This window comes from Phacochoerus africanus, chromosome 15, assembly GCF_016906955.1.
Source record: "Phacochoerus africanus isolate WHEZ1 chromosome 15, ROS_Pafr_v1, whole genome shotgun sequence".
NCBI lineage: Eukaryota > Metazoa > Chordata > Mammalia > Artiodactyla > Suidae > Phacochoerus > Phacochoerus africanus.
In genome coordinates this window covers 72116303-72130054 of record NC_062558.1, presented here as the reverse complement: position 1 = coordinate 72130054, position 13752 = coordinate 72116303, and the positions used below count along the sequence as shown (strand labels likewise).

The following is a 13752-nucleotide window of genomic DNA, read 5'->3' as shown; positions in this document are numbered from 1 at the left end:
CTAAGAATTCAGTATGTTTCATGGGCATCACCACCACTCCTAATGTTGAAATTATGCTTTCTTTGCTCAAGTATCTTATAATTTTACTCTTATTTCTGTAAGAAATTAGATTGTGCATTGTACTGGGTTTTCCAGAGTTAAAGTCCTAGCCTCCAGTACCTAAGAATGTGACCTTATTTGGGAATAAGGTCTTTGCAGATGCAATCTGGGTAAAAAGAGGTCACAATGGATTAGGGTGGGCCCTAATCCAATGACTGGTATCCTTATAAGAGGAAAATTGGGACACAGAAACACAGGGAAGAACACCATGTGGACATGGAGGCAGGGATTAGAGTGGTGGTGTATCTACAAGACAAAGAATGCCAAGGTTTGTCAGTAACCACCAAAAGCTAGGAGAGATGTATGGGCAAGATTCTCTGCCTGCGACCCTAAGAGAGACCCAATCCTGCTGCCACCTTGAGTTCAGACTTCTGACCTCCATAAGTGTGAGACAATAAGTTCCTATTGTTTCAAGCTACTGAATTCGTGGTATTTACAGTATTTTGTTATGACAGCATCAAGAAACTAATACACATACATATTCCAGCAGAGAGACACTTCCCAACCTGAAATATAATTTTCACTGAGATAAAGAAACATGGCTTACTGTGGAATTATTTCTAGGTTCTCAACATCCACTCTAAGATGAGGTACTAGAAGTCTAACAAAATTTCAGGAGTGCCTTGTTTCAAGTTTTCTTCCTTGACTGGTCTAGGAAATCTGGATTTCGCTTTTATAAGGCAGGGCTCTAGCCATACACGTTATTTAATTTTCTCTGAATGAAGGAGGCCCTTCATTATAAGTTTATCTCCCAGGGTGAGTGCAGAAAATTATGGCAGCCATCACTTTATCAGGAACCTTAACGCCAGAAGGTTCCATCATTGCCCTGAATACATCTGGCACAACCCAGATTAGCTCCAGCTGAGGCTAAGGGATGACATAAGAGACTTCGCCAGCTTTTGTATCCTTATTTGTGATGTCTGTGATGCTACTTCAAATTCTCCTTGGATAATGGAATAAAAAGAAAGACTGGAACCAATATACGAAAAGGAAACTTAGCCAAAAAACGAAGAGATTTCCTCCACTAAAAGATTCTTGTGCACGCTGAAACGCTTTTACAAGTCACACCAAACACCCGGTTTGACGTACAAACTTCAGCTTCTGTATTCGGAGACTTCCTCTTGAGCAAAGGCAAAGCGGCATACTGCGCAAGCGTCCGGCTTGGTTTGCCCTGGGAGAATTCCGGCGCAGGCGCCGGGGCCGTGAAGTGGGTGGGCTCACGCGCGTGCTCCGAGGTTCACTTCCGGCCAACCCCTCCCCCTACCTCGCTTTACCACCTCCCCTTCTCCATTCTCCTCCCCTGTCTTTTCCTCAATTCTCCCCACCCCTACGCTCTCCGCCCCACTCGGCTCCTGTCCTTCCCCTCCCGCTCTATCCGGGTCGCCGACGGCTCTCTGGACTGGACAGCGGTGGCGGCTGCTTTTCTCTGAGGAGCCCGGTAAAGTTTCACAGGCGCCGGGGAGGGGAGCAGCGGAGCAGCTTCACTGACGCCGGAGGAGCTCTGGTGTTCGCCGCCACTGGCTGAAGGAAGAGAGCCCGGGAGCTGGAGACCTGCCTCAGCTGCCGCGCTGCCTTGCTCTCGGGGAAGGCGCCGCCCCCCGTCGCCCTGGGCTTCCCTTGCCTTGAGGGGCCGGGTGAGTCGTTGCCCCGGTGGGTTCGGGGGCGTGTGACGGCGTTAGGGAGGGGGGAGGCCGGGCTGGGCGGATACAGGCCGGCCTGGCGCAGGGTGCTTTCTCAGCGTTTCCTCGGGGTTGGGGGTGGGGGACTGGGGCAGCGTCGGGGGCCCCTGGCCCTGGAGTTGGAATGTCGCACCTCTCTGGGGAAGGGCCTCTCGGGGACCGAGGGCCGCCGAGGTGCCGAGCCTCATTCGCTGGCCTCTGGGGCTGCTGCGAGCTGGCGGGAGGGCGGCTGCCGTGGATGACTGGTCGGCCCGCGCGGTTGGGTGTGTGCAGATGATTTTTCTCCCCCGGTCTCCCTGAGCCGATCTGAGTGCACGTTCAAGGGATGGTGGGAAGAAACTGCTTCTCATTCTCCTACCTGTTGCTGGCGAGAGGACACCTTTCCCATACCCTCTGACTTTTTAAAGGAAAGAGATGGTTAAACCTCGTGCCGGAATCGGGGATTATTTTCCTGTCTTAAAAAAAACTAATAAAATAAATAAAAACAGTGTAGAAGACAGTGTAGAACTCTCTGGAACTATCGAGTTCTGATGCCCCAAAAGAATGAAATTAAAGTTTTCCTAATGGATGGTTCATGGAATGAGACAGCATCAGCACTTGCTAGCCCTAGCGTAGGAAAGTTGGGTTTTGAAACTTAGGTTCTCTGTAAGGAATGTGGGTAACTACAGCAAGAATAAGGCTGACTTCCTGTAATTGTGTTATTTAGTAACACGATGTGTCTAAAAATCTGTGTAGTTTTAGATGAAGTGAATTCTTTGTTACCCATGTCTTTATAAGCGAAGAAACAGTCAGTGTACTGGAAAGTTCTACAGATTTCGCCACCAATCAGTGACCCAGAGTGGTGCCAGAGTTGTTTGCAGTTTTTTTTTTTTCCCCCATCTTCGAATAATTATCTCAGAGGTATAGATAGATATTCATTACCCCAGGGAAATATTTTTCAGTCACGGTTACCACTCGTAATAGAAAATACTGGATTTTTTGGGGGGGGACGAAACCTTGATTTTTAAACTGCATACTTTCTTTTGTATTATAATTAGGTATATTGGTTTAGTTTTAAAATTAAATTAGTAGTGAGGTCGGAGTGTTAACATTGATTTGTAAAGTGTGACCTTTGGAGGTGATTTTCTTTTAAGATCAGAGCTTGACTAGAGAATCATAGTTTTCCCTGGGGCCTATTAGTATGAATAGTTGGAAGAGTCATTTAAGTTGTGGGAAATTTAAAGTTTGCATTATTGGTTTAATTTTTATAGTACAAATAAGAACTTCAATTTTTGGTTAGTGTGGAGGTAGGTATTAGAAGGTCTAATAATTCTGTGACTTGAGGGAGATTACAAAGGTTTATGCTATTGCAGGGTTTTCACTGAGTATATATCTGATTTGGGGGGGCAGTGGATAAATGTCTTATTTCTTGTGCTGACTGAAACTATTCAAAGAGAAAAGGTTAATTTCATTGGAGTTCTTAATATTTCAATTAGATTAGTATATCATAAGAAAACAAAAAGTCATATTTAGTTAATATTTTAAACTTTGCAAAGAATCGTGGGGAGTGATGTATTTTCCTAAACATTTCTATATGATATACTTTTAAGATTTACAACTGATTGGTTTTTGAAACTGAATGGTACTTATGTAGCACATTATAGACTTCATGTTTACTGCATAGTAATTATTGTAGCCTAGCACTTGAAAGAGCAATTATACATTATATTTTCTTTGAAATCATATTAACTTTTTTCTGTCTTCTCAGACATAGGGATACCTCCAACTTGCCAGTGTTTCAGAAGGGAGTTTTTATTGAAACTGGAAGACCAAGAGAATTACAAACATGTTGTGCTGGGGAAATGCATCTTTTGGACAGCTAGGCTTGGGTGGAATTGATGAAGAAATCGTACTAGAGCCCAGAAAAAGTGACTTTTTTATAAATAAAAAGGTTCGAGATGTAGGATGTGGACTCAGACATACAGTATTTGTTCTGGATGATGGAACAGTGTACACGTGTGGATGTAATGATCTAGGACAGCTAGGTCATGAAAAATCCAGAAAGAAACCAGGTAAGTTGAAAAATTTTTGTTTGCTGTTGCTAATAATTACATAATTTAAGTTTGAAATGTCAAAAAGTTTCTCTAGTCCTAAACCCATGTCATGGTTTAAAAGCAGACTAGAGGTTAAATATGTCCTTTACATTTGCATGCTTCTAAGTACTTTAATTATTTTGTGGTTTGTTTTTAACAACTGCTATTACAGACTTTTAAGTGGTTTCAGAACAATTAAGGTGATGTAAAACATAGAGAAAACCACCTGCTGAACAGTGTATAAATCTTCTTTGGGGCCGAGTATATAGGTATAGAATCTACAGTATGTAGGTCCTCTTTTGTAATTACTGTTCAGCCACCCTGGGCAGGTTTTAAATGTGTAATTTACCGTGTTGTTTTCTATACATCAGAAAGGAAAAATAAGATGAAAGCTTTTTCTACTTTCATTTACTTGCCTAAAATATATTCTCATTTTTCTTGTGTTCTCCCTATTGTTTTTTAAATACATGATTTTATTTAGTTTGAAATATCTTTTATTCCCCTAGTCTCCTACTTTCAAGTAATAACATTAGCTCTTAAAGTTTGTGTCTATGAGATGTCCTGATTATGTAGTAACCATATAAGCCAAATTTAAAATAATTTATAGCAGGAGTTCCAGTTGTGGCTCAGTGGTAACAAACCCGACTGGTTCTTACAATCCCTGGCCTTGCTCAGTGGGTTAAGGATCTGGCTTTGCCGTGAACTGTGGTGTAGGTCGCAGATGCAGCTCAGATCCTGCATTGCCGTGGCTGTGGCGTAGGCCGGCAGCTGTAGCTCTGATTCGACCCCTAGCCTGGGAACTTCCATATGCTACATGTGCGGCCCTAAAAAGCAAAATAAATAAAATAATTTATAGGGTAATGAGAAATTTGAGGAATCTGGTCACATCTTAAATTCTGTTTTCCTGGATATACATATTTTAAAATCAGATATTACCACACTTAGAAAATACTGTTTCTGTGAATTTCGCTTTCAGTGTTAACTAAAGTTAATTCCTAAGATGATAAATTCAGATACGACTAGCTATGCTGATTTACAGTTTCTTTTAACTTTAACAGCAATGGCACCTAAGTATTTTCTACAGCAGATACTTTTCTTTACCACATCATTATTTATGTGGTTTTTACTGTTAGTCTACTTTTGAGAGGTTAATATATATATATAAAATATTAAGCTATTGAATTAAGGCATGTTATTCATTTTTCATACCATCTCACCACCATGGCAAGTCTCACTTTTCTAACTTGTAAAAAAGCTGTATGGTTTTCATCTTTTCTTTGTTGTTAGGGTTTTTATCTCTTTTCTTCTATTTTAATTTGTAATTTAATTTTTTTGGATAAATGGTAGTGATGCTTAATACAGTAGCTTAATTATTGCAGAACTCAAAGTAAATGGTAGCTTTCTTGTACTCTATGCCAGAAAGAATATTTTATGGATTCTTACCAGATTTTCATAATCTTAGGCTTTGAGGTTGTCATGTTGTTAGACATGAATGGTAATTTATCGATATGTATTTGTTATTATTGCATCAGAGGCAGATGAATTCTTTACCTTTTTTGCTTAGCTTGGAATGCTGCCTCAGGTTGAGATTTTCATGATATTGGGGCTCTTACCATTCTTATACTTAACAAGCCCCACAGAAATAACTGAACATATCTCTGTATTGTTTTAGTAATTTCTGAGAGGCTACAGAGCAAGTAGAAAATATAAATCTAGCACGTGGAAATTGCCAGTATAGTTACTGAAATTTACTAAGAGTTTAACTTTTTAAAATGTTATTTAAACACCTGTTCTGTGTCTAGGACAAGGGTGGTAGACACTGTGCACTAATAGTATAATGATTATAGTGCCCGGAACAGCTTTCAACTCTATAGATGAGGTTCTGAGAAGCTTAACTAGCCAGAAGAGGCTTCTTCATGGTCATGCTGACATTGCGGTGATCGCATTGTGACATTTATATCACTCTTGATTCATTCTGGAAGCATTATTTGGTAGTAAAAAATTGGGAGGGTGGGTTTGCCTAAGTTTTTGGTAACTCTTCAGGATTGTCTAATTATCCAGAGTACATCACAGTCTATGGGATAGAAAAATGAAAGGTGTAAATTTTGTCTTTGAAAAATGTAGAGCCTGGGTTGGGTATTAAGGCATACATAAATGAAATAATTGGAAAGAATTGAAATTTGATATGATGTGGAATATATTTTGAAACTAGGAAGTTTAAAAAATGGAAAATGCCAATGTGGGATAGAATTAAAGATTTCTGGGAGAAAATGAAGTTGAATTTAATTCAATCATTGATCACTTAAATAGCTAGAATATAAATTTGGAGCTGAAGTAGCTTAGTTTTATGGGAGGAGGATCCTCATCCTGTGGCAGACTTTTTATTACCAAAAGTCCAGGTTCAATGATGTATTGAAATGTACCTAATTATAGAGGTAGGAGAAAGTAACATTTCAAAAGGAGGTAGCTGCTCTGATAGGGACTTCACTTTTTAACTTCAATTTTGATTGAAGGTGATTGGAGAATTGTTAACATTTTTGATTAGAATTATTTCCATTTGGAATAATTCCTTAATGATTTAAATGTACTCCTTCCTTGACCATTTTTTGAATTTGTGAGTTTGAAGAATGAATTAGAAGACAAGGAATTCTTACTTAATTGGTTTTAAAGTCTTCTGGTAACTGAGTGAATCTGGTTGAATTTTAGGACCATGTAATAAACATAATTCACTTCATCAGAGCTTTAAACTTGTATCATAAAGAAAGCAAAGAAGAGAGCTAAGAATTGTTTTCTTGCAGAGATTGATTTATAAGCATACTAAATATTCTGAGCAGTAAAAGAGAAAGAGATGACCTTATTCCTTAAGGATAAGCTATTCATGAGTCATGATAATAAATACCAGAGGATTCAGTCTTAAAGTGTAATAAATAGATTTGACTATGACCTATCAGAAGAAGTTTCCATTCTGTATGTTTTAGTAACCACATGGGAAGGTTTCACTGATTTCCTCTGCTATACCAAGACTACAGGTTATGCCCATGTTCATCTCTGTTCTCTTGTGTATGTACATCCCTTGGTATCACTACGAGCTCTGAATTATTTCCAGAAGAAGTGAATATCTGTCATTCTCCTGTATGAATTTTTCCTTCATAAGAATTAAAATTTTTTTTTTTTTAATTTAGAGGCTCTCCATTTTTTCCCTAATTCATAGCTAACAGGTAAATAGTATATTTAATCTTCAGAATGCTAGGCCAGTCCATGTAAGTAAATTTTTAGTTTTGTTTTTATATATCCTTTCAAATTTACTTCTGAAACCTTTAAGATAACATTTTAGGAAGTATACTTTTCTTAAGAAGATCATATACTCACTGTGCATACAGCCATAGGTATAATTTGGTGACCAAGGTCCTAAATATATGTTTTACACATCTGTTTCCATTTCTTTTGTGTTAGAAATAGTGCTAAAATTATGTCCATAATTTGCAAATAATGTGATACAGTTCTGTTTAAAAAGACTGTTTTAATAGCTTTTTATGGTATATAAAGTTCTTTCAAATAGATTATGTATCTCATTTAATCCTCACAGTAGTCTTGTAGTCTGCTAGGGGAGGTGTTATGGTCCTCCTTTTTCAGATGAGAAAATTGTTGTTAAAAGAGATTAAGATACTAAGAGTCACTAGAGAAGCAAATATCAAGAGACTACTATAAATCATGTGGTTTATCCCACAGAGTTTTTCCCTGCCATATTTTGAAGGTAGAGGAATATTTATTCATCTAGAAGAAAACTAGTCTGCATCATTCTTTGAATGTAATTCTGAGGGTTTAAAAATATCTCTTAAAAATTACTATTTTATAACTAAGTTTGTATAATGAAGACATTGTGTTTTATTGTCTCTCCCCTGCCCCTTCCCTGTGCATAAACTCAAAGAGAAGATGTTTTAGGAACCATATAAGAAGGTTGAGAGTTCTAGTTTCAGATGTAATGTTTTATCAACACAAACTAAAAATTCAAATTATATATTTTGTTCTTAAACCAAAGACTAACTTGATTAGCAAAGCAAGTAATAAAGTTTTGAATAGTGTAAAATTTATTTTAGCTTATATTTACCTCTTTTACAGAAGGTATAAAGTTATGAGCATTGATTGCTTTCTGTATCCCAAAGTGTTAATTTCTTGTTGGTCATTTGAATAAAAACATTTTAGTCATATAGCAGTAATTATTTGCTTGCCTTTCTTGCTTCTTCATTTTCTGACCTGCTCTCTCTGTTCATAAAACATAAATCTGTAAATGAACTCCTTAAAATATAGTTAAAATTTTAAAAGTAATGTAGGAAAATAAATGTATAAATGTGGGAAATAAAATTATTCACATAACAGTAGGTTAAAAATGCCAAATTATCCCATAGATTTCTTATTGAACCAAAGCATATAATACCAGAGAAACTCGTTATGTTTTATAACTCCTGATTTTCACAATACTTTCTAAGGAAGAGAAGGATGTGGCTGATATGAAGACTTGAAAAAATAATTACTTGGGTCAGGAATGGAGGCTTGCTTTGGACGCTTTACTTTGAGAAAGGTTAGTGCCCAAGAACTGCAGTGTCAAGGGTAGGGAAAAAATCATAATGCAAACAGATGACTACTGTTAGAGAGATGTATAATAATACTTTACTTTGTGTAGGACCCTACATCTGAGGAATTTCAAGAGCATTACACAATAACTCATGGTTCCTTTCAAAATGCTTGTGACACAGTTTGCAAGAATTATCCTCATCTTAGGGGATAAATTTACGGAGAAAAGGCAGCACAAGTTGGTAAGTAACTTGTCAAAACAGCAGATGACTGGTGAACAGCTATAAATTGAATCTGCAAATTTAAGTCAACCAGTCTTATGTTTAGAATTATTTACAGTAATATCTTCTGTTTGAGGCCAATCAAATACTAATGCACAGATTGGGTCTTTTTTGCCATTTTATTTGATGGCCTGTTGAAATGAATCATTATTTTACCAAGATGCTTGCGTTGTAATACCACTTTGTACTTCATTATAACCTTGTGTGGTATGAAGAATATTTAAACAAAAAACCAGAAACTTACTATCGTAACAGCCAGTCTTTTTTCTTTCTTCTGTTACATATCATATTCTATATCCCTTTGTTGTCTAATGCTATGCTTTGCTGCTATCCAAGGTCCATACTAACTGCCAGGCACAACTGATTGGTGGCTAACATTGGAACTTGGATTAATTATCTTGTTTCATGTTGGCCATGTAGCTCTCTGTAGAATGTATTGGTTTGGTGAATGTTTTATAAAACCATTAACCCACAGAGAAGACGATAATAGTAGATGCCTAATCTGAGCAGTCTAACGAATAGAGGCTTCTTTACATTATTTGGAACCAACACCTTTCTCTTTGTGTTTGGTATGTTAGTGTTTTTATCTGATTGGACGTGAGCCACATATTTTTCTTGAAAGAACAAGAGTATGGAAGATTTCAGTTACATAGTTTGAGAAGTTACTAAGGATTCTTATTGCAGATGACAGCCTAGGTGGTCTAATTTCCATCATCTCCTTAGTTTAAGTACAGTTGTCTCTCAGTGTCCATGGAAGATTGGTTCCAGGAACCTCACAGATAAAAAAAAAAACTGGATTTTTAAAACTAATAGAGGAAATGTATTCAGCCATCGTTACAGGGTTTCTTTGGACTAGGATGGTATTAGTGAGTAGAAAGGTAGGAAACATTAATGAAGAAACCATCTTAAAGAGCCTGCGGTTTATCTTCTTTGATTTTTTTTTTTCCATGCTGGTAGAATTTAAAAAGCAATACTTATTTTTATATTTTAATGAATCATTATAGTTGCTGTGCATAATTGTGTTATTAGAGGTTATTCTATTAAAAGGGAAATTTTTTGGATTTTGATAGCTCCTTTAAAACCATGATACTTGCTTGGAATTACTCTTTTTTCTTCAGTTCTGGCATGGCAGAATTTTAGTTTAGTGTTTGTTGGAAAACATTCTATAAGAATGTAAGGAAAACATTCTGTAAGCCTTTAGTAATGAGTTTTTTACATTATTTTGAAACATCTTAATTCTGTATTAATATCTAAGTTTCATTTTAATTTATTCCTTTGCTGGGTGTTACACTATTCTGAAATAACACATTTTTAGTTTTTCATGATATTGTTAGCTATTGGTAGGAAAATCAGGAAATATAAGAAAATAAAAATTAACCATAATGCCATGATGCACAGATAAATACTACTGTCATTTGACATTTTTTCTATGCTTATATATGTTTCTAATTATGCACTGGGAATATATTGTTTCCCAACTTTTTTCCAGTAATAGTTGAATGACAATTTAGTAATTATTTCCCTATGTTTTTAAAATACTGTTTAGGGATATCGTTAATGATTTTTTAACATTTCATCATTTAAATGTACCAAAATTTATTTGTGTTCTCTATTTTCTGGAATTTATATCCAGGTTTTTGTTGTAAGTAATGCTGCCATGAACATATACATCAATTTAGTCTTTATTTGCATCCCTGTTTATTTCTTTAGGAAAAAAGAACATTTTTAATTTTAGCAAATCTAGAAGGAACAATAACTAAATTTAATGTATTAAAAATTTTTAAGCATAGTTGTTCCTCACTTTACATTGGTGCCGTATAGAGTTGAATAGTGTAACCCTTTGGAATGGAGTGGATTGTAGGTGCGTTTCTATAGAGAAGATAGCATATGAACTGGAAAGGTATGTAATATTTCAAGGAGAAAATAATGAAGAAGTGTGCTTTAGAGATAAAGCAGCTCAAGTGGTAATAGGCAAATTTGAGGGCTATTAAGGGAATGGTAGTCCAGTTAACTGAAATATCTGGGAAGGTTTGAGAAATAAAATTGAGGTCAGATGATAGAGTTAAATTGGAGAGCTTGAATTTAGTTTGGTGGATATCCTCAGATAGTTTATAAAGGGTACTACAGATTTTTATAAAGGAAGGGAGAGAACTTGGAGGTAAATAAATTAGTTGGGCTAGAATAGTAGTCCTTTAAAACAAGAAGGGAGCAGATTGATGAAGGAGAGATTTAGGGAGACGGGATGGACAGGCTTTGGTAACTAGGTGGAAGTGAACGGTAAGGGTAAAGGGAAGAGCCAGGTATGATTCTAGGTTGAATCAGTAATTAATAGAAATAGGGAATTCAGGAAGAGGAGTGTTAACTGTTTTGTTTTAGGAGGAGAGAGAAGATTTGGTGAGGTGAATTGTGTTTTGCTAACAGTATTCAGTAATCAGTAATAAATTCAGTACTGTAAGTAGGGAAAAACATCAGAACTAAAGGCATGAAATCTTTTATTTCCAGTTTTGTTTTATCTTTAGTTGAAAGTAGGCTAACATTCTCCTTGGTTCCAGCCTGTCAAGCAATTAATGATCCACTAACAATACTTAATTTTGTGCTTTTAGGAGACTGTTTAAAGTACCTGGCAATGTAATATCATTGTAAATTTGAAGTAACCTAAATGGTTGCCTACTCTAATGTTTTGTAAACTTGAATTTTTATGTACAGATAAAATTAAAACATTTATTTGCAAGGTACCACTTGATAGCTGACTTATTTGAATTTTATTAATAAGTTCATTTGCTTATTTAACTGAGAGAAGCTTACTAGTTAATGCCTCACTTTATGACTTGCTTCCAGATTTTACTGGAAACAAAAGTTTTGAAGGCACAGATGTAGTCACATAGAAGTAGTTATTGATTCCACAGTATCTGACACAGTTGTAATTATAAACTATGTATGTGCTGGCATGTAGGCAAGAGTCCTTGGGAAATGCTGTTGGTTCTGTAAGAGGGAAATGGGAATGAGGAAGGAACAGGATAAGACTTTAAAAGAGACCCTAGGGAGCAGAATTAGGAGCTTCTGAAAATAATTGGACAAAAGTTTATCTTTTCTTTACCTATAAATTCTTTGAAGAAGTTTGTGATTGCTTCCCACAGTTGATCCCAAGTATTTATAAATTAGGACTTGTATACTTTCTGCTTTCTGATACAGGTATTACTCAGCTGTAGGTTTCATAACTAGACTGTCTAACAGTATTGAACCTCATGGATATTTACTTAATCTTTTGAAAAATAATTAGGTAAAATCCTGACAGGTTGCTGTTATCTCTGCCTGAACATAAGTCTATTTCTGCACTTAGTTGTGAGCTGATTAAATCTCTGCAACTGGGAATAAGGGGGAAAGGAAATATAGAAGTTAATATGAAAATGTAAAGGGAGAAGAAAGATACCAACCTCATAATTGGAGGGAAACTTAATAATGAGAAATATTTAGAATATATTATTTAGAAACTAGAATGCTGATATTTAAAAATAATGGTAAAGACCATTATGTGTCAGGCATTGTGCTATATCCTTTATACATTGTCCACAAGCCTTAAACCCACACTGCAAAGTACATATTAACTGAGTTTTATAGGTGAGAGAAATACAACTTCAAGAGGTTGAATAACTTACCCAAAGTCAAAATTAAAACCTAGTGAACACAGCAAAGGAAACCATTGACAAAACAAAAAGTCTACTGTATGGGAGAAGATATTTGCAAATGATATGACTGATAAGAGGTTAATATTCAGCATATATAAACAGCCCATACATCTGAATATCAAAAGACAACCTGATTAAAAAGTGGGCAAAAGGAGTTCCTGCTGTGGCACAGCAGGTTAAAAATCTGGCTGCAGTGTAGGTTTTGCAGCTGCAGCTCAGATTCAGTCCTTGGCCCAGGAACTTGCACATGCTGTAGGTGCGGCCATAAAAAATAAAAAGTTGGGAGTTCCCATGGTGGCTCAGTGGTAATGAACCTGACTAGTATCCATGAGGATGCAGGTTTGTTCCCTGACCTCGCTCAGTGGGTTAAGGATCCGGTATTGCCGTGAGCTGTGGCATAGGTCTCAGACATGGCTCAGATCTGACATTGCTGTGGCTATGGCATAGGCCAGAAGCTACAGTCTGATTTGACCCCCATCCTGGGAACTTCCATATGCCCTGGGTGGCCCTAAAAAGCCAAATAAATAATAAAAAAGTAGGCAGAAGGAGTTCCCACTGTGGTGCAGTGGGTTAAGATCTGGCATTGTCTCTGACAGTGTGGGTTTGATCCCTAGGACAGAGCTGTGGCATAAGTCACAGCTGTGGCTTGGATTTGATCCCTGGTCTGGGAATTTCCATACGTTGCAGGTGCAGTCAAAAAAAAAAAGTGGACAGAAGACCTGAATAGACATCTTTTTAAAGAGGACAGACATATAGCCAACAGGCATGTTAGAAGATGTTCCACATCACTAATCCTGAAAGAAATGAAAATCAAAACCGTAACGAGGAGTTCCTGTCATGACTCAGCGGAAGTGAATCTGACGAGCATCCATGAGGATGTAGGTTCAATCCGTGGCCTCACTCAGTGGGTTAAGGATCTAGCGTTTCTGTGAGCTGTGGTGTAGGTCACAGACGCAGCTTGGATTTAGCGTTCATGTGGCTGTGTTGTAGGCCAGCAGCTACAGCTCTGATTCGACCCCTAGCCTGGGAACCTCCATGTGTCATGGGTGTGGTCCTAAAAAGACAAAAAACCAAACCATAATGAGATAACATTTCACACTTGTCAGAATGGCTATTATCAAAAAGACCGCAAATAACATATGTTGGCAAGAATGTGGAGAGAAGGGAAAACTTGTACCCTGTTGATGGGAATGTAAATTGGTGCAGCCACTATGGAAAAAAGTATGGCAGTTCCTCAAAAATATAAAAATAGAACAATTGTATGACCCACCTATTCCACTACTGGCCATATATTTTAAAAGAAAACACTAATTTGAAAGGATTTGTGTAGCACAATGTTCATAGCAGCAGCATTTATAATTGC

General features: G+C 37.0%; 1 protein-coding gene across 4 annotated transcripts in view; it reads left to right on the top strand.

Annotated features, from left to right (window-relative positions):
- Positions 1-1338: 1338 nt before the first annotated feature.
- HERC4 (HECT and RLD domain containing E3 ubiquitin protein ligase 4) overlaps positions 1339-13752 on the top strand; it is a 148414-nt gene continuing 136000 nt past the window's right edge. For 2 of the 4 annotated variants that reach the window (XM_047760965.1, XM_047760963.1), the window contains exons 1-2: positions 1342-1733; positions 3526-3829. In XM_047760965.1, the coding sequence (XP_047616921.1) occupies positions 3604-3829 (226 nt within the window). In that variant the 5' untranslated portion in view covers positions 1342-1733; positions 3526-3603. Of the gene's footprint in view, positions 1750-3525; positions 3830-13752 lie in introns of all 4 variants that reach the window. The other 2 variants (XM_047760967.1, XM_047760964.1) reach the window with 2 other exon arrangements.